The sequence below is a fragment of the Anolis carolinensis genome, unplaced genomic scaffold (assembly GCF_035594765.1).
Source record: "Anolis carolinensis isolate JA03-04 unplaced genomic scaffold, rAnoCar3.1.pri scaffold_14, whole genome shotgun sequence".
Classification (NCBI taxonomy): Eukaryota; Metazoa; Chordata; class Lepidosauria; order Squamata; family Dactyloidae; genus Anolis; species Anolis carolinensis.
Window position 1 is genome coordinate 135,916 of NW_026943825.1, and position 20,604 is coordinate 156,519.

Here is a 20,604-nt window from a genome sequence, read left to right on the forward strand (position 1 = left end):
CCCTTTTTAAAAAAAAAAAAAAATCTGTTTTAAAAATCACACTTAATTACAAAAGATTCGTCAAGAGAACATTTACAACAGGAAGACGAGGCCGGATCGTAGTCGGGCTTCAGACCAAGAAGGAAGACGTCTGTTTGAATTCGCCCTGGAAAGCGGAGAGAGAAATTAAATGTAATTAAATTAAATTAAATACAGAAAACAAAGACTCTACCATGGACAGAGGCAATTAATATGAGCCTCAAGATATATTTAGTAAGGAGCACAATTCAAATGATAGGCACGCTTTCTAATATTATTTTTATTATTTATTTTATGTTATTAGTATTAGTATTTTATAGTATTATGTAATATTACTAGCTGTGCCCGGCCACGCGTTGGCTGTGGCTTTTTGGATTTGTTTGTTGGCCAGGTGGATTAGCAGTGAACAGCCTTGCAGCCGCAAAGTGTGGCCGTTTTCTTCCTATTGTAATCCTAGTTTGGTGAGCTGGAATACACTGAATAGTCTCGGTGTGGCAAGTGTGCGTGCTGCTATTAGTCACCTCTCAGTTATCCAACATCAACCGCTCCCCACAGGTGCCGGTTAAATGAGAGCCAACTGTCATAGTATTAATACAAACTCTCAAGCAACCAGAGATGACTCTCTAATGTTCTGACCATTTCTAATTTAAACTAAACAGCGAAACTGAGGCCCTGGGCAGAGTGGGTTGCTAGGAGACCAAGTAGGCAGAGCTTAGCCTTCTGTCAGCAGACCAAGTGGGCGGAGCTTAGCCTTCTAACTGGCTGCAATTGGATAAAAACTATTATTCCTCTCCCTGTCATTAGGACTTTATTTTTCTTTTCTTTTTGTTGTATCAACCTAGAGGCGTGGATGATGGGTTGTGTTGTCAAATTTCGAGGTTGGGGGGCCTGTAGTTTTGTTGTTTTGTGGGTCGCCGTGATGCCATCACTCTTTTATATATATATATAGATTATAACAATTATTATAATTTTATATTATTATTATTTCTTTTAAATTATTTTTTTATATTATATTATTAATATTATTATTGTTGTTGTAGGCCAATACTTGAGGTGATATTCTTGTTGGGTTTTGGGTCTTTTCTGGCACATCTTCCACCCGGACGTTTTTCTCTTCCAACCACGCAAACCGTATCGAGATAAACAGCTGCTCGTTCACTCGAGTCCAAGGGTGAGTCACGCATTTTCATGTCGAAACTTGTGAGTCACTGCCTTTTACGGGCTCAAAATTTCCCGAGAAACAGAGAGCGAGTTCGTTCATTTTCGTTTACTTACGTCGCTGCGGCTGGAAGGCTGGCTGTAAATGACCTTCTTGTTGGAGCCGCTGAAAAGAGACCGGAAAGGGATTAGAAAACGAAAGAGGAAGTAAAAGGACAAAAGAGGAAGAAAAATAACAATAGTTTAAGGGGATTCATGGCGAAATCATGAGGCGGCGCGGGAACCGTGTAGTCTTCCCCCTCCACTGTTTCCAAAGGCCAAACTCTCCTCCTCAAAACAGTTAGACCAAAAAAAAAAAAAAAGGGGGGGGATCCTATCTCTCATTAAGTCGCAGCAGGATGCAAGTGTTAATTAATACCTTTGAGACAGGAAAACATAATGAACGACAAATAGCTACTTAGTCGTATGTGGTTGTCGGGAGGCCTTGTGCCAAGGGCAGAATGAACCGGGAAAATGACTCCACCGGATGAGTTTCTACTCACTCTTTTCTTTCTGGAAAAAAAGAGAGAAAAGAACGGGCGTTAAGGCAAACAACTAATATATACGTGTGTGTATATATATATATATATATACACAATATAATTTACAATAATATATGATAATTATAACATATTGTATATACATATAATATTCATAATACTATATTGTAATACGATATAATACTAATAATACAATATAATAATATTAATTATATATATATAATTATATATACAATATAATTTACAATAAATAAATAATAAATAAATAAATAAACTTGTTCAGTAGAAGGGTGCCGAGGAGGCGAGAGGCGGCAATACCTTCCACACCGAAAATTGAGGAAACTTCTGGATTGTGGCCACGCAGCCCGGAAAACGCACAACAACCCAGTGATTCCGGCCACGAAGGCCTTCGACAACAAGTTTTCGTTTATGAATCAAACCCCAGAGGAGTTAAGAGTACTGATCTTAACCATATATATATATATATATATATATATATATATATATATATATATGTGATGGCATCAGGGCAGTGGACAAAACAAAACTACAGGCCCCGCAACCTTGAAATTTGACAACACAACCCATCATCCACGCCTCTAGGTTGATACAACAAAAGGAAAAGAAAAATAAAGTCCTAATTACAGGGAGAGGAAGAATTGTTTTTATCCAATTGCTGCCAGTTTAGAGGGCTAATCTCTGCCCACTTGGTCTCCTAGCAACCTACTCAGCCCAGGGGACCCTTTACCTTAACTACCACCAATTCCTCAATACTTTATTTCCCATACCATCATACTTCACCACAGCAACGCATGGCCAGGCACAGCTAGTGTGTGTGTATGTATATATATATATATATATATATAAAAGAGTGATGGCATCAGGGCAGCGGACGAAACAACAAAACTACAGGCCCCCCAACCTCGAAATTTGACAACACAACCCATCATCCACGCCTCTAGGTTGATACAACAAAAAGAAAAGAAAATTAAAGTCCTAATGACAGGGAGAGGAAGAATTGTTTTTATCCAGTTGCTGTCAGTTTGAAGGCTAAGCTCTGCCCACTTGGTCTCCTAGCAACCCACTCAGCCCAGGGGAACAGGCAGAGTAAGGCCTCACTTAGGTCTCTTCCACACTGCCTATAAAATACAGATTATCAGATTTGAACTGGGTTATATGGCAGTGTAGACTCAAGGCCCTTCCACACAGCTATATAACCCATTTAGAATCTTCTATTATCTGCTTTGAACTGGATTATCTTGACTCCACACTGCCATATAATCCACTTCAGTGTGCATGCTAAACATAAAGACAACCATACAACAGACATTCAATACCACCACTGCCTCAACAAGTTCTCACCAACACCAGCAGACAAAGCCACAGCAACGCGTGCCCGGGCACAGCTAGTAATAATAATAATAATAATAATAATAATAATAATAATAATACTCTGCAATGTTTGTGTTGATTTTCACAGCCTGCCCTCAGACAATCGGTCCGGTGCACAGCGTATGAAGGGAAGGTGCGATAGAGGAAACTGTCAATCACACACCAGGGTTTTTCCCGACATTCAGACCCATCGATTCGGAAGGAAACTCGAAAAGCGAGCCAGATACTCACTGCTGAAGTATCCGCGGCTGTAGGCGTACCAGACGCCGAGGATGACCAGCGCCAGGACGAGGAGGATGACCACCACCGCGGCCACGATGCCGCCCACGTTGACCTCGCCTAAAGCGGGCAGAAATGTCAGAAATAAAATTAATACATAAACAAAAACAAGGTTGGACTACAACTCGAGAGTATATAGAGTAAAATAATAAATGCAATAACAAGATCAGAGTAAAATAATAAATGTAATAATAATAATAATAATAATAATAGAGTAAAATGAATGTAAAAGTAGCAACAATAATAGAGAAAAATAATATATGTAATAATACCGATAATAATAGAGAAAAATAATAAATGTAATAATACCAATAATAATAGAGAAAAATAATAAATGTAATAATAGAGAAAAATAATAAATGTAATAATACCAATAATAGTAGAAAAAATAATAAATGTAATAATACCAATAATAATAGAGAAAAATAATAAATGTAATAATAGAGAAAAATAATAAATGTGATAATACCAATAATAATAGAGAAAAATAATAAATGTAATAATACCGATAATAATAGAGAAAAATAATAAATGTAATAATACCGATAATAGAGAAAAATAATAAATGTAATAGAGAAAAATAATAAATGTAATAATACCGATAATAATAGAGAAAAATAATAAATGTAATAATACCGATAATAATAGAGAAAAATAATAAATGTAATAATAGCAATAATAATAGAAAAAAATAATAAATGTAATAATACCGATAATAGAGAAAAATAATAAATGTAATAATAGCAATAATAATAGAGAAAAATAATAAATGTAATAATACCGGTAATAATAGAGAAAAATAATAAATGTAATAATAGCAATAATAATAGAAAAAAATAATAAATGTAATAATACCGATAATAGAGAAAAATAATAAATGTAATAATAGCAATAATAATAGAGAAAAATAATAAATGTAATAATACCAATAATAGTAGAAAAAATAATAAATGTAATAATACCAATAATAATAGAGAAAAATAATAAATGTAATAATAGAGAAAAATAATAAATGTGATAATACCGATAATAATAGAGAAAAATAATAAATGAAATAAAAACTAGGCTTATACTCGAGTATATACAGTATGTTAATTTTAATTTTATTGTAATTTTTAATCTTAATGGATTTTTAAATTTGATGTAAACTGTTTTTTGATGCATGTGTTTATATTGTAAGCCGCCCTGAGTCCCCTGAGGGGCGAGAAGGGCGGAGGTAGAAGTGATGTAATAAATAAATATAAATAAACCATAATAATGATGATCGTATGTAACAATAACGGAAGGATTTGGGCTGCCTGCTTACTGGTCTCCATGCGCACGGCGTCCGATTTCTGGGACGTCCCGACTTTGTTGGAGGCCTCGCAGTAATAATCTCCGGCGTCGAAGGCCATGGCGGGCTCGAAAGCCTGGCGAAGAGGGAACAAGGGGCAGAAAGGACGCGTCACAAACGCCAGGACCGGGCGGAGGCCCAACGGGGGTCCCCGGGGTGGCGGCACCTACCAGGACCCCGGTCTTGTCGTCCAGCGAGTAGGAGGAGTTCCGGAAGAGGGAGCTGGTCTTGGGGTCGGCCGGCACCTCCACGTTGTCCCGGTACCACTTGTAGACCGGCCGCGGGTTGGCGTCCGTCTCCACGCAGGTCAGGACCGCCTTGGTCCCGATGGTCACCACCGAGGGGACCTGCGCCTTGGGCTTCGACGGCGGGACTGGGAGGAGGATAATAATAACACTAATAATAATAGTAATAATAATAATAATAATAGGGCTTGGACCACAGGACTGAGAGGATATTAATAGTGCTAATAATAATAATAATAATAATAATAATAATAATAATAGGGCTTGGACCACAGGACTGAGAGGATAATAATAGTGGTAGTAGTAGTAGTGGTAATAATAATAATAATAATGATAGGGCTTGGACCACAGGACTGAGAGGATATTAATAGTGGTAGTAGTAGTAGTAGTAGTAATAATAATAATAATAATAATAATAGGGCTTGGACCACAGGACTGAGAGGATATTAATAGTGCTAATAATAATAATAATAATAATAATAATAGGGCTTGGACCACAGGACTGAGAGGATAATAATAGTGGTAGTAGTAGTAGTAGTAATAATAATAATAATAATAATAATGATAGGGCTTTGACCACAGGACTGAGAGGATAATAATAGTGGTAGTAGTAGTAATAGTAATAATAATAATAATAATAATAATAATAGGGCTTGGACCATAGGACTGAGAGATAATAATAGTGGTAGTAGTAGTAGTAGTAATAATAATAATGATAGGGCTTTGACCACAGGACTGAGAGGATAATAATAGTGGTAGTAATAGTAATAATAATAGTAATAATAATAATGATAGGGCTTGGACCACCGGACTGAGAGGATAATAATAGTGGTAGTAGTAGTAGTAGTAGTAGTAATAATAATAATAATAATAATAATGATAGGGCTTGGACCACCGGACTGAGAGGATAATAATAGTGGTGATAATAATAATAATAATAATAATAATAATAATAATAATAAGGCTTTGACCACAGGACTGAGAGGATAATAATAGTGGTAGTAATAGTAATAATAATAATAATAATGATAAGGCTTTGACCAAAGGACAGAGAGGATAATAATAGTGGTAATAATAATAATCATAATAATACTACACAATCCTACCTTGGACGATGAGATTGACTTGCGACTGAGCGAAGGAGATGCCCAGGACCTCGCAGGTGTAGAGTCCCGAGTCTTTTCGCGTCACCGACTTGAGGTGGATCTCGTTGGGGTAGAAGACGGCCCGGTCCTTGTAGGCGTCTGCGGAGGAAGAAACAAAGGAAGGAAGACCCAAAGAAGATCCTAGACCGTCTCATAAGACCATAGGTAAGCAAAGAGACCTCCAAAGACCATCTAGGTAAGCAAAGAGACCTCCAAAAGCCATCTAGACAGTCTCATAGGACCATAGGTAAGGAAAGGGACCTCCAAAAGCCATCTAGATGATCTCATAAGGCCCTAGCTAAGCAAAGAGACCTTCCAAGTCCATCTAGATGATCTCATAAGACCATAGGTAAGCAAAGAGACCTCCAAAAGCCATCTAGATGATCTCATAAGGCCGTAGCTAAGCAAAGAGACCTTCCAAGTCCATCTAGATGATCTCATAAGACCATAGGTAAGCAAAGAGATCTTCAAAGTCCATCTAGATGATCTCATAAGGCCATCAGAAGACCACAGGTAAGGAAAGGGACCCTCAAAGGCCATCTAGATGGTCTCATAGGACCATAGGTAAGGAAAGTGACCTCCAAAAGCTATCTAGAAGGTCTCATAAGGCCATAGGTAAGCAAAGAGATCTCCAAAGACCATCTAGACGATCTCATAAGCCCATAAGTAAGCAAAGAGACCTCCAAAGACCAGGTAGACTTAGGCTTTAGTTTGGGGAATCCTGAAGTGTCGGAAACTGCGGGATAGGTGCGTGTCTTAGTTTTCCCCTTCACGATCCCATCCTCCCTTCAGTAGCTGTGTGACCACATGTCCATTAGAAGTGTATTTTCAAACAGTATTACAGTCAATGCGATCCTATCTAACCTATCTAATAGTGTATTATCTACCTAACATAATAATAATAATAATAATAATAATATCCAATCCTAGAATTGGAAGGAACCACAAGTATAAATAATAATAATAACAACAACAATAGTGCAGCAACACACACACACAAATATATATATGTGTGTGTCTATACATATATACCTGTGAATTCATTGTCGTGATAGAATAACACGGTGGTCCCATCTCTCTGGAATTTCCATTCCTGCCGTTTCGGGGTCCCCTGCGACCCATAGGCTTCGCACGGCAAGTTGACCGCTACAATTGGAACGGAAAATAATAATAATAAATTAATAATAATAACAGTATGTAATAAAATTTGAACCGTTCCTGGCTTGAAAGTGTTATTTCCTGTTTAACTGTGTGGTCCTTACTTTGAAAGGAGTTTTTCTACTCCAGAAACTTTGTTTTTTTTGTGACTGAAATTATGTTAAATTAGTTGAGAGCAAAATGTGCTATAGCAGGATGTCCCACGACAACAAAGTTTTTGCAGTTTTCATGATAGAACCAATTAGGAAATGACATTTATAACGCAGGAAAAGGAATTCGTGTTATACAGTATAATAATAATAGCAATTATTATATTATTACTGATAATAATGTAATTATGATATAATACATAATCTACTATATTATTATCAATATATAATATAATTATATTACTATATACATATAATATATATAGTATACAATAATATATGAGTAATATATCACTATATAATAATATATTATTATATACGATCTGATAATAACCTATAATACTATATAATAATATAGCAAAATGTGCTATAGCAGGATGTCCCACAACAAAAAAGTTTTTGCAGCTTTCGTGATAGAACCAATTAGGAAATGACATTTATAACTCAGGAAAAGGAATTCGTGTTATACAGTGTAATAATAATAGCAATTATTATTATATATTATTTCTACTAATAATATAATTATGATACAATAATATATTAATATAAATATAATACATAATATATGACAAATATAATATAATAATATATTACTTATATAATAATACATAATTACTATATTATTATTATCAATATAATTATAATATAATTATATTACTATATACATATTTATAGTACACAATAATATGAGTAATATATCACTATATAATAATAATATATTATTAATATACTATCTGATAATATATAATTCTATACAATATAATATAATTATAACAATATATTATTAATATATCACTATATAATAATATATTATTAATATACTATCTGATTATATATAATGCTATATAATAATATTATAATATAACAATATATTATTATTAATATTTCACTATAATAATATATTATTAATATACTATCTGATAATCTATAATGCTATATAATATAATAATATTATGACAATACATTACTATTAATATATCACTATATAGTAATAATATATTATTAATATACTATCTGATAATCTATAATGCTATATAATATAATAATATTATGACAATACATTATTATTAATATATCACTATATAGTAATAATATATTATTAATATACTATCTGATAATATATAATGCTATATAATATTATAATATAACAATATATTATTAATATATCACTATATAATAATATATTATTAATATACTATCTGATAATATATAATGCTATATAATATAACAATATTATATTATAACAATATATTATTATTAATATACTATCTGGATAATATATAATGCTATATAATATAATATAATAATATAATATTATAATAATATGTTATTATTATTATTAATATATTATTATATAATAATAATATATTATTAATATACTATCTGATAATATATAATGCTATATAATATAATATTATAATATTATAACAATATATTATTAATATACTATCTGATAATATATAATGCTATATAATAATATAATATTATAACAATATATTATTATTAATATACTATCTTGATAATATATAATGCTATATAATATAATATAATAATATAATATTATAACAATATGTTATTATTATTAATATATCATTATATAATAATAATATATTATTAATATACTATCTGATAATATATAATGCTATATAATATAATATTATAATATTATAACAATATATTATTAATATACTATCTGATAATATATAATGCTATATAACAATATAATATAATAATATAATATTATAACAATATGTTGTTGTTGTTATTATTATTATTATTAATAATAATAATAATACATTATACCTGCCTTGCCTTGGGGCTCAAGGTGGGGCACAATATCATTAAAAGAAAGAGATAAGATACAATTAAAATACAAGATGGGGAAGAGTTCTAATGCTGGTTAAAAAGGCTGTACGTACCGCTGTTCTCCGGAACGTCTAGAGTTTTGACCTGTCCCAGGACCGAGGACACTACAGAGAAGGAGAGGAAAATGCATTAAAACCTTTTCTTTCCACCCTCGTTTGCAAGGAAACCTCTCTCGAGAGGGCAAAAAACAAAGGGAGTGAGGGCATAATATGTGCAAAGAAGCCAATCTTGCAAGTTGAACATGGCCTGGGTCCTTCCTTCCTTCCTTCTGCAGAAGCAGGAGCTCAAAGGCAAAGAAGGAAGGAACGGCATTGTCTTACACAGGAAGCGACTCCTGGCCCTGCCCGGCCTGGGGCCCACGCCCGGGCTTTTCCGCTGTCTTCTCGCTCTAGGGCTGCGTGGAATCCCAGGCCGCCTTGTCCATTCCAAACCCAGGCAGAGCAAAGAAAACATCCACAGGTTGTCTCCATACCTCACAACCTCTGAGGATGCCTGCCATAGATGTGGGCGAAACGTCAGGAGAGAATGCTTCTGGAACATGGCCACACAGCCCGAAAGACATACAACAACCCTGTGATCCCGGCCATGAAAGCCTTCGACAACACACCTCACAACCTCTGAGGATGCCTGCCATAGATGTGGGCGAAACGTCAGGAGAGAATGCTTCTGGAACATGGCCACACAGCCCGAAAGACATACAACAACCCTGTGATCCCGGCCATGAAAGCCTTCGACAACACATCCACAGGTTGCTTTTGGAGACATCAAACCCTTTGTGACTTTGAAAACATGACACTGTATTTAACGTATGGTTGCATTTGACACACATCTTACCTTAACTACCACCATGCCTCTACATTCATACAACAAAAAGAAAAGAAAAATAAAGTCCTAATTAGAGGGAGAGGAATAATTTGTTGTCGAAGGCTTTCATGGCCAGGATCACAGGGTTGTTGTGTGTCTTTCGGGCTGTGTGGCCATGTTCCAGAAGCATTCTCTCCTGACGTTTCGCCCACATCTATGGCAGGCATCCTCAGAGGTTGTGAGGTACCTCACAACCTCTGAGGATGCCTGCCATAGATGTGGGCGAAACATCAGGAGAGGAATAATTGTTTTTATCCAATTGCTGCCAGTTAGAAGGCTAAGCTCAGCCCACTTGGTCTCCTAGCAACCCACTCAGCCCAGGGGACAGGCAGAGTTAGGCCTCACTTAGGCTTCTTCCAACCCCTCATCCATGCCTCTACATTCATACAACAAAAAGAAAAGAAAAATAAAGTCCTAATTAGAGGGAGAGGAATCATTGTTTTTATCCAATTGCTGCCAGTTAGAAGGCTAAGCTCAGCCCACTTGGTCTCCTAGCAACCCACTCAGCCCAGGGGACAGGCAGAGTTAGGCCTCACTTAGGCTTCTTCCAACCCCTCATCCATGCCTCTACATTCATACAACAAAAAGAAAAGAAAAATAAAGTCCTAATTAGAGGGAGAGGAATCATTGTTTTTATCCAATTGCTGCCAGTTAGAAGGCTATGCTCCGCCCACTTGGTCTCCTAGCAACCCACTCACCCCAGGGGACAGGCAGAGTTAGGCCTCACTTAGGCTTCTTCCAACCCCTCATCCATGCCTCTACATTCATACAACAAAAAGAAAAGAAAAATAAAGTCCTAATTAGAGGGAGAGGAATCATTGTTTTTATCCAATTGCTGCCAGTTATAACGCTAAGCTCTGCCCACTTGGTCTCCTAGCAACCCACTCACCCCAGGGGACAGGCAGAGTTAGGCCTCACTTAGGCCTCTTCCACACTGCCTATAAAATACAGATTATTTGATTTTAACTGGATTATATGACAGTGTAGACTCAAGGCCCTTCCACATTAATGGACTTAACGTCAGGGGAAAACCTTGACCCTTGACCTTAACTACCACCAATTCCTCAATACTTTATTTCCCAGACCACCAGACTTCGCCACAGCAACGCGTGGCCGGGCACAGCTAGTATGTATGTATATATACATACTAGAATCTATATATATAAAAGAGTGATGGCATCACGGCGACCCACAAAACAACAAAACTACAGGCCCCCCAACCTCGAAATTTGACAACACAACCCATCACCCACGCCTCTAGGTTGATACAACAAAAAAGCAAAGAAAAATAAAGTCCTAATTAGAGAGAGAGGAATAATTGCTTTTATCCAATTGCTGCTAGTTAGAAGGCTAAGCTCCTCCAACTTGGTCTCCTAGCAACCCAATAAAAAATAAGAAAAAACACTAAAAAATAATAAAAAACACTAAAAAATTAATACAATAGAATAACATAATAACAAAAAATAATTAAAAGTTATACAAGAAAATAATAAAATATAATAAATTAAAAGGTAACTTACAATAAAATTAATTAAAAAATACAAATAAAGTCAAATAAAAATTACACAACAATTTTTAACCAATACCACCACCACTTTGCCACAGCAACGCGTGGCTGGGCACAGCTAGTATATATATATATATATATATTCATTGTTAGGTGGAGACCTTTGTGACATTAAAAGTAGCCATATTTAAAAATAATAATTATTATTTTATTTCTTACCTACCTCTCCTTAATATATAGGCACATTTGACATATATATTATTTAATACATCTAGGGAGAGATCGTGTGTGACGTTAAAACACTAAAACACACACATATTCCTTAATTTAGGGAGAGGCTTTCCAAAGGAATCCATAGCAAAGCACAGCAAAAGGTGCTGGACTCTGAAATGCCCACAACGTGAAACGAAAGTAATTTCCCATGTTATTTGACATTCCACGGCAGTGAGGCGTGTAAAACACATGTGGCTTTTGCCCTCTTTCTCTTGCCAAAGACAGACCAGAGATTAAGCCATAAACTTGGGTTTCGGAGGCAGGAACAGGAAGCCTATTTCGGGAAATGCCTTTGTTTGGCAGGCGTTTCCTTTTCCTGCCTTTCCTCCCTTTTTAAATTGAATTCTATCGTATTCATATGTCGCAGGTTTTCAATTGTACATTGTATTGAGCAACTGTTTTTTTTTAAAAAAGGGCAGGAAGTAAATAAATATGATATTTGTTGGGGGTCTCGCATCCAAGTCCTGCTTCCTTCCCAAGGTTACATAGGATTCAGGGGTATGTTATAGCATTAATATATTATTATCCTAGTATTATCAGTAACCTATGACATATGAATGCTAAAATAGAATTAAACAAAGAACTATTATTACTATGACAACAACAACAACAACAATATCCTAGTATTAGTATCCTAGTGTCCAACTTGTGCTTTTGTGATACGAAATCCAGCATGTCTATCTTGTTTGCTGTGTCATAATAATAATAATAATAATAATAATACATCACACAGTCCTAGACACTTGGGAAGTGTTCGACTTGGGATTTTGTGAAACGAAATCCAGCATATCTATCTTGTTTGCTGTGCCATAATAATAATAATAATAATAATAATAATAATAATAATAATAATAATACATCACACAGTCCTAGACACTTGGGAAGTGTTCGACTTGTGGTTTTGTGATACGAAATCCAGCATATCTTGTTTGCTGTGCCATAATAATAATAATAATAATAATACATCACACAGTCCTAGACACTTGGGAAGTGTTTGAATTGTGATTTTGTGATACGAAATCCAGCATGTCTATCTTGTTTGCTGTGTCATAATAATAATAATAATAATAATAATACATCACACAGTCCTAGACACTTGGGAAGTGTTCGACTTGGGATTTTGTGAAACGAAATCCAGCATATCTATCTTGTTTGCTGTGCCATAATAATAATAATAATAATAATAATAATAATAATACATCACACAGTCCTAGACACTTGGGAAGTGTTCGACTTGTGGTTTTGTGATACGAAATCCAGCATATCTTGTTTGCTGTGCCATAATAATAATAATAATAATACATCACACAGTCCTAGACACTTGGGAAGTGTCCGACTTGTGATTTTGTGATACGAAATCCAGCATGTCTATCTTGTTTGCTGTGTCATAATAATAATAATAATAATAATACATCACACAGTCCTAGACACTTGGGAAGTGTTCGACTTGGGATTTTGTGAAACGAAATCCAGCATATCTATCTTGTTTGCTGTGCCATAATAATAATAATAATAATAATAATAATAATAATAATACATCACACAGTCCTAGACACTTGGGAAGTGTTCGACTTGTGGTTTTGTGATACGAAATCCAGCATATCTTGTTTGCTGTGCCATAATAATAATAATAATAATAATACATCACACAGTCCTAGACACTTGGGAAGTGTTTGAATTGTGATTTTGTGATACGAAATCCAGCATATCTATCTTGTTTGCTGTGTCATAATAAAATAATAATAATATAGGATGGGAAGAAGCTCTCTCAATGGGGAAATAGATCCCTCCCCGACTCCAAACGGAAGAGCTTCACCTTTGGCCATAAAACCTGCTTGAACGGCCAGACAGGTATTTCCAGTCTTTTTTCTACGTTTTGGAGGCGTCTTCCGCTCCCTTCCCGAGAGAGGAAGGAAGGGCTTTTGAGAACAAATCGCTGGGGTTTATGGCCAAAACAGTGTTCCTGACCATACACAGAGTGCAAACCGTGCCCAACAGTGTTCTATTGTATAATAACTAGCTGTGCCCGGCCACGCGTTGCTGTGGCGAAGTCTGGTGGTATGGGAAATAAAGTATTGAGGAATTGGTGGTAGTTAAGGTAAAGGGTCCCCTGGGCTGAGTGGGTTGCTAGGAGACCAAGTGAGCAGAGCTTAGCCTTCTAACTGACTCTCAGTTAACCTATGGCACCCATGGGGATTGGGAGAAGCCATAGTTCAAAGGAGATAATATAAGATTATAAATGGGTTATATAGCTGTGTGGGCCTTGAGTCTACACTGCCATATAATCCAGTTCAAATCTGATAATCTGTATTTTATTGGCAGTGTGGAAGAGGCCTAAGTGAGGCCTAACTCTGCCTGTCCCCTGGGCTGAGTGGGTTGCTAGGAGACCAAGTGAGCAGAACTTAGCCTTCTAACTGGCAGCAATTGGATAAAAACTATTATTCCTCTCCCTGTAATTAGGACTTTATTTTTCTTTTCTTTTTGTTGTATCAACCTAGAGGCATGGATGAGGGGTTGTGCTGTCAATTTTCGAGGTTGGGGGGTGTTTACTTTTGTTGTTTTGTCCGCTGCCGTGATGCCATCACTCTTTTATATATATAGAAGTCACAGAACGATTAAATATCTAGCACTGTAGGCTTTGTTTTGGAGAAAAGAAACTAGGAAAACAAACTTTTGAGGATGCCTGGCCTAAGGGGGGGAAAACCTATTAAATATATGGGGTTTGCAGAAATCCACTTTGAGCATCCCCTATTATTATTATTATTATTACTACTACTACTACTACTACAGTAGAGTCTCACTTATCCAACATAAACAGGCCAGCAGAATGTTGGATAAGTGAAAGTGTTGGATAATAAGGAGGGATTAAGGAAAAGCCTATTGAACATCAAATTAGGTTATGATTTTTATATTGTTACGTCTGGGCACGGCCCCGAGTCCCTTCGGGGAGATGGGGCGGGGTATAAGAATAAAGTTATTATTATCATTATTATTATTATATTATTTTACAAATTAAGCACCAAAACATCACATTATACAACAAATTTGACAGAAAAGGTAGTTCAATACGCAGTAATGCTATGTAGTAATTACTGTATTTACAAATTTAGCACCAAAATATCATGATGTATTGAAAATATTGACTACAAAAATGCGTTGGATAATCCAGAATGTTGGATAAGTGAGACTCTACTGTATTATTATTATTGTTGTTGGAATACTTGGCTATGCAGGAGATGCCTTGGAGCTGGGACTCAAGTCAAAATAATAATATATGCTTCCTAGGCATTTTATTATAAGCATCGCCTGAAGAGCATGGCATGAACCGTATTTTGAACGTGAAATAACATTTGTTTGCTATTGGAGCTGAGAGCATATTATTATTATTATTATTATTGTATGACACAGCAAACAAGATCTATATGCTGGATTTCGTGTCACAAAATCACAAGTCGAACACTTCCCAAGTGTCTAGGACTGTGTGATGTATTATTATTATTATTATTTTATGGCTTCTCCCAATGCCCATTGGTGCCATAGGTTAGCATGTTATTATTATCTCCCAATTCTTACGGGTTAGTTGAGACTCTAATGTATTATTATTATTATTATTGCTTCTCCAAATCTCCATGGGTTACTTGAGAGTCTATTATTATTATTATTATTGCTTCTCCAAATCTCCGTGGTTAACTTGAGAGTCTATTATTATTATTATTATTGCTTCTCCAAATCTCCATGGGTTACTTGAGAGTCTATTATTATTATTATCATTATTGCTTCTCCAAATCTCCGTGGTTAACTTGAGAGTCTATTATTATTATTATTATTATTGCTTCTCCAAATCTCCATGGGTAACTTGAGAGTCTATTATTATTATTATTATTATTATTATTATTATTATTGCTCCTGCAAATCTCCATGGGTAAGTTGAGAGTCTATTATTATTATTATTATTATTATTATTATTATTATTACTCCTCCAAATCTCCATGGGTAACTTGAGAGTCTATTATTATTATTATTATTATTATTATTATTATTATTATTGCTCCTCCAAATCGCCATGGGTTACTTGAGAGTCTATTATTATTATTATTTCTCCAAATCTCCGTGGTTAACTTGAGAGTCTATTATTATTATTATTGCTTCTCCAAATCTCTGTGGTTAACTTGAGAGTCTATTATTATTATTATTATTATTGCTTCTCCAAATCTCCATGGGTAACTTGAGAGTCTATTATTATTATTATTATTATTATTATTATTATTATTGCTCCTGCAAATCTCCATGGGTAAGTTGAGAGTCTATTATTATTATTATTATTATTATTGCTTCTCCAAATCTCCATGGGTAACTTGAGAGTCTATTATTATTATTATTATTATTGCTCCTGCAAATCTCCATGGGTAAGTTGAGAGTCTATTATTATTATTATTATTATTATTATTATTATTCCTCCAAATCTCCATGGGTTACTTGAGAGTCTATTATTATTATTATTATTATTATTATTATTATTATTATTATTACTCCTCCAAATCTCCATGGGTTACTTGAGAGTCTATTATTATTATTATTATTATTATTATTATTATTATTATTATTGCTTCTCCAAATCTCCATGGGTAACTTGAGAGTCTATTATTATTATTATTATTATTATTATTATTATTGCTCCTGCAAATCTCCATGGGTAAGTTGAGAGTCTATTATTATTATTATTATTATTATTGCTTCTCCAAATCTCCATGGGTAACTTGAGAGTCTATTATTATTATTATTATTATTGCTCCTGCAAATCTCCATGGGTAAGTTGAGAGTCTATTATTATTATTATTATTATTATTATTATTATTCCTCCAAATCTCCATGGGTTACTTGAGAGTCTATTATTATTATTATTATTATTATTATTATTACTCCTCCAAATCTCCATGGGTTACTTGAGAGTCTATTATTATTATTATTATTATTATTATTATTACTCCTGCAAATCTCCATGGGTTACTTGAGAGTCTATTATTATTATTATTATCATGATGATTATCATTATTCTTATGGCTTTTCTCGGCCGCATACACACACCATTGTGGGATATTCCTGCCATGTTATTATCCCAACGGAAAACGATAGGAGTCTTCTTTCGAATCCAGATCCATTTGGACACGAATGGGTCTCTTTCTGGCTCAGCATTAAATTAAATTAAAAACAACGAGGCGTTGATTGCAAGGAAGAAGCCACAAACATGCTCCGGCTTGCTTTGGGTTCGGCCCGTCTCTTCCCAAAAAGACGCATTTGCCAACTGGAAGGCAAGGCAGGCATAGGTTTGTGTGTCACCGCAATTGCAACCTGGCCCTATTCGCTAGGGCTCCTGTCTCGCAAAAGAAGCCATAATAATATTAATAAAAATAATAAATTATACTCTTAGCTAACTCATGGCACCAGTGGGTAATAATAACAATACAAGCTCTCAGCTAACCCATGGGGATTGTGAGAGGCAATAATATCTCTAATAATATTTCCACAGACTCCCAGCTAACCCAAGACACCCATGGGGATTGGGAGAAGCCATAGTAATAATATAATATAATATAATAATAATACAACAATAACAATAACAATACAATAGACTCTCTAATAATATTTCCACAGACTCCCAGCTAACCCAAGGCACCCATGGGGATTGGGAGAAGCCATAGTAATAATATAATATAATATAATAATAATACAACAATAACAATAACAATACAATAGACTCTCTAATAATATTTCCACAGACTCCCAGCTAACCCAAGGCACCCATGGGGATTGGGAGAAGCCATAGTAATAATATAATATAATATAATAATAATAATAATACAACAATAACAATAATAATACAATAGACTCTCTAATAATATTTCCACAGACTCCCAGCTAACCCAAGACACCCATGGGGATTGGGAGAAGCCATAGTAATATAATAATAATAATAATATAATAACAATAACAATAATAATACAATAGACTCTCTAATAATATTTCCACAGACTCCCAGCTAACCCAAGGCACCCATGGGGATTGGGAGAAGCCATAGTAATATAATAATAATAATAATATAATAACAATACAATAGACTCTCTAATAATATTTCCACAGACTCCCAGCTAACCCAAGGCACCCATGGGGATTGGGAGAAGCCATAGTAATATAATAATAATAATAATAATATAATAACAATACAATAGACTCTCTAATAATATTTCCACAGACTCCCAGCTAACCCAAGGCACCCATGGGGATTGGGAGAAGCCATAGTAATATAATAATAATAATATAATAACAATAACAATACAATAGACTCTCTAATAATATTTCCACAGACTCCCAGCTAACCCAAGGCACCCATGGGGATTGGGAGAAGCCATAACAACAACAAATTATAATAATTATCGTTAAAATCATATTATGCAGTGTTATTGCTATTATAGATATTATTGTACATATTATTATTATGGATATTATTACAATCTTGTAACAAAGCGAATTATTGTCTTTTCCAGGGAGCTTCGGCGAAGTCAGGCTTCCTTTCCACCTGTCCTCCGATGGCATTGCTACCTTCTATCTTTCCAAACGTCATTGCTGCCTTTTGGACAGAGTCCCGTCTGTCTTCTCAGATCCCTCTGGGATCGCATTTCAAAGGACGGTGTTCATTTCCTCGGCCTCAGGCAGGTCACTCTCTCTCAGCCTCAGAGGAAGGCAAACCCCCGGAATAAGTAACTTGAATCAGAAGCCACTCGAAGGCGCCCGACAACAACAACAACAACAACAAGGAGCAAAAAGGGGTCAATAGCCTTGATTCTGAGTTGGGTTCAAAATTTCCTTTTTTGGATTTATTTGTAACCGAAACCAAGGCTCTTTGAAATCAATCACTGATGTTTACCTAACATCCAAAAACAAACAATGCCCTTTTCAAATAACCCGGGCCCTGCCAGGTATGCAAGCTAGTACATGAGAGTCTCGCTTATCCAACGTTCTGGATTATCCCACGCAGTCGGCCTTTTAATAGTCAACGTTTTTGTAGTCAATACATTGGTGCTAAATTCGTAAATACAGTAATTACTACATAACATGGCTGCGTTTTCTGTCAAATTTGTTGTAAAACATGATGTTTTGGTGCTTAATTTGTAAAATTATAACCTAATTGGATGTTTAATAGGCTTTTCCTTAATCCCTCCTTATTATCCAACATATTCGCTTATCCAAGCTTCTGCTGGCCCGTTTAGCTTGGATTAGTGAGACTATAATTTTATTTTTTCTCTTTTTCTTCCTTCCGCACTCACCAAGCTTTTCCTCTTATTTTTAATTTATATCTCTCTAGTACAATCTTATTAATTTCTTTAATTTATTCTTATATAAAAAGAAATATTTTATTTTCTCCTTCCTTCCTTTTTATTTTTAATTAATTAAATTTATTTTTATATAAAAATATTTTATTTCTCCTTCCCATTAATTAAATTAATTTTATATAAAAATATTTTATTTCTCCTTCTCTTGGGAATTACTATATTGATACAATGTTATTTATTTTTTTCTCCTTCCTTCCTTTTAAATGTACTATATAGAAATAATTTAGTTTATTTTTTCTCCTTCCTTCCCTTTTATTTTTCATTAATTAATTAAATTTATTTTTATATAAAAATATTTTATTTCTCCTTCCCATTAATTAAATGTATTTTTATATAAAAATATTTTATTTCTCCTTCCCTTGGGAATTACTATATCGATATAATGTAATTTATTTTTTTCTCCTTCCTTCCTTTTAAATGTATTATATAGAAATAATTTAGTTTATTTTTTTCTCCTTCCTTCCCTTTCAATGTATTATATAGGAATAATTTAGTTTATTTTTTTCTCCTTCCTTCCTTTTAAATGTACTATATAGAAATAATTTAGTTTATTTTTCTCCTTTCCTTCCCTTTTATTTTTCATTAATTAATTAATTTATTTTTATATAAAAATATTTTATTTCTCCTTCCCATTAATTAAATTTATTTTTATATAAAAATGTCTTATTTCTCCTTCCCTTGGGAATTACTATATCGATATAATGTAATTTATTTTTTTCTCTTTCCTTCCTTTTTATTTTTCATTAATTAAATTTATTTTTATATACAAGTGTTTTATTTCTCCTTCCCTTGGGAATTACTATATCGATATAATGTAATTTATTTTTTTCTCCTTCCTTCCTTTTAAATGTACTATATAGAAATAATTTAGTTTATTTTTTTCTCCTTCCTTCCCTTTTATTTTTCATTAATTAATAAATTTATTTTTATATAAAAACGTTTTATTTCTCCTTCCCTTGGGAATTACTATATCGATATAATGTGATTTATTTATTTTTTCTCCTTCCTTCGTTCCCTTGACTCACCGAGGCCAGCGCTGAGGCAGGCCCAGACCCAGGCTCCGGCCGCGGCCTTCTTCTCCGCCATGGCCTCGTCCCTCTCAGGCCTCCGAGCCCTTCGCTTCGGCTAAAAAGACGCAGGTGAGGCTCCGCCGCGCCCTCATTGGCCGCCCCGCCCGCCAGTCACGCCCTTTGCCCCGCCCCCGCAGGCAGGTGAGGCCGCGGAGGGCGGGACGGGGAGGAGGCAGCATCCCATTGGCTGTCTCCTCTCTCACTCAAGGAGAAGGGGCGG

The 20,604-nt window shown here is 34.6% G+C and overlaps 2 protein-coding genes across 3 annotated transcripts in view; one reads left to right on the forward strand and one right to left on the reverse strand.

Moving 5' to 3' along the window:
* The window catches only part of drap1 (DR1 associated protein 1), a 28,112-nt gene extending 23,791 nt beyond the window's left edge, over positions 1 to 4,321 (forward strand). Inside the window, exon 7 of the mRNA XM_062965318.1 lies at positions 3,196 to 4,321. Coding sequence (XP_062821388.1) covers positions 3,196 to 3,361 — 166 coding nt within the window. The 3' untranslated portion in view covers positions 3,362 to 4,321. The remainder of the gene's footprint in view (positions 1 to 3,195) is intronic.
* f11r (F11 receptor) lies at positions 16 to 20,499 on the reverse strand. 2 transcript variants are annotated; one of them, XM_062965317.1, is made up of 10 exons: positions 20,340 to 20,499; positions 9,336 to 9,386; positions 7,142 to 7,255; positions 6,071 to 6,208; positions 4,890 to 5,092; positions 4,693 to 4,795; positions 3,342 to 3,446; positions 1,719 to 1,728; positions 1,294 to 1,342; positions 16 to 145 (listed from the first exon to the last, which is right to left on the reverse strand). In XM_062965317.1, the coding sequence occupies exons 1-10, from the start codon at positions 20,398 to 20,400 to the stop codon at positions 110 to 112; spliced, it is 870 nt and encodes a 289-aa protein (XP_062821387.1). In that variant the 5' UTR covers positions 20,401 to 20,499; the 3' UTR covers positions 16 to 109. The 2 variants fall into 2 exon arrangements, 1 of the variants encoding a protein (XP_062821387.1); XR_010001317.1 differs by having other exon boundaries at positions 1,294 to 1,728; positions 3,339 to 3,446.
* Between the last annotated feature and the right edge of the window lie 105 nt (positions 20,500 to 20,604).

What these genes read in the sequence shown, in the direction of transcription:
- f11r (XM_062965317.1), bottom strand. Translation starts at nt 20,400, where the DNA reads ATGGCGGAGAAGAAGGCCGCGGCCGGAGCCTGGGTCTGGGCCTGCCTC. An exon ending in AGACGTTCCGGAGAACAGCG is followed by an intron (nt 7,256 to 9,335) that starts GTACGTACAGCC and finishes TTCCAATTGTAG; the next exon opens with CGGTCAACTTGCCGTGCGAA. An exon ending in TCACGACAATGAATTCACAG is followed by an intron (nt 6,209 to 7,141) that starts GTATATATGTAT and finishes CTTCCTCCGCAG; the next exon opens with ACGCCTACAAGGACCGGGCC.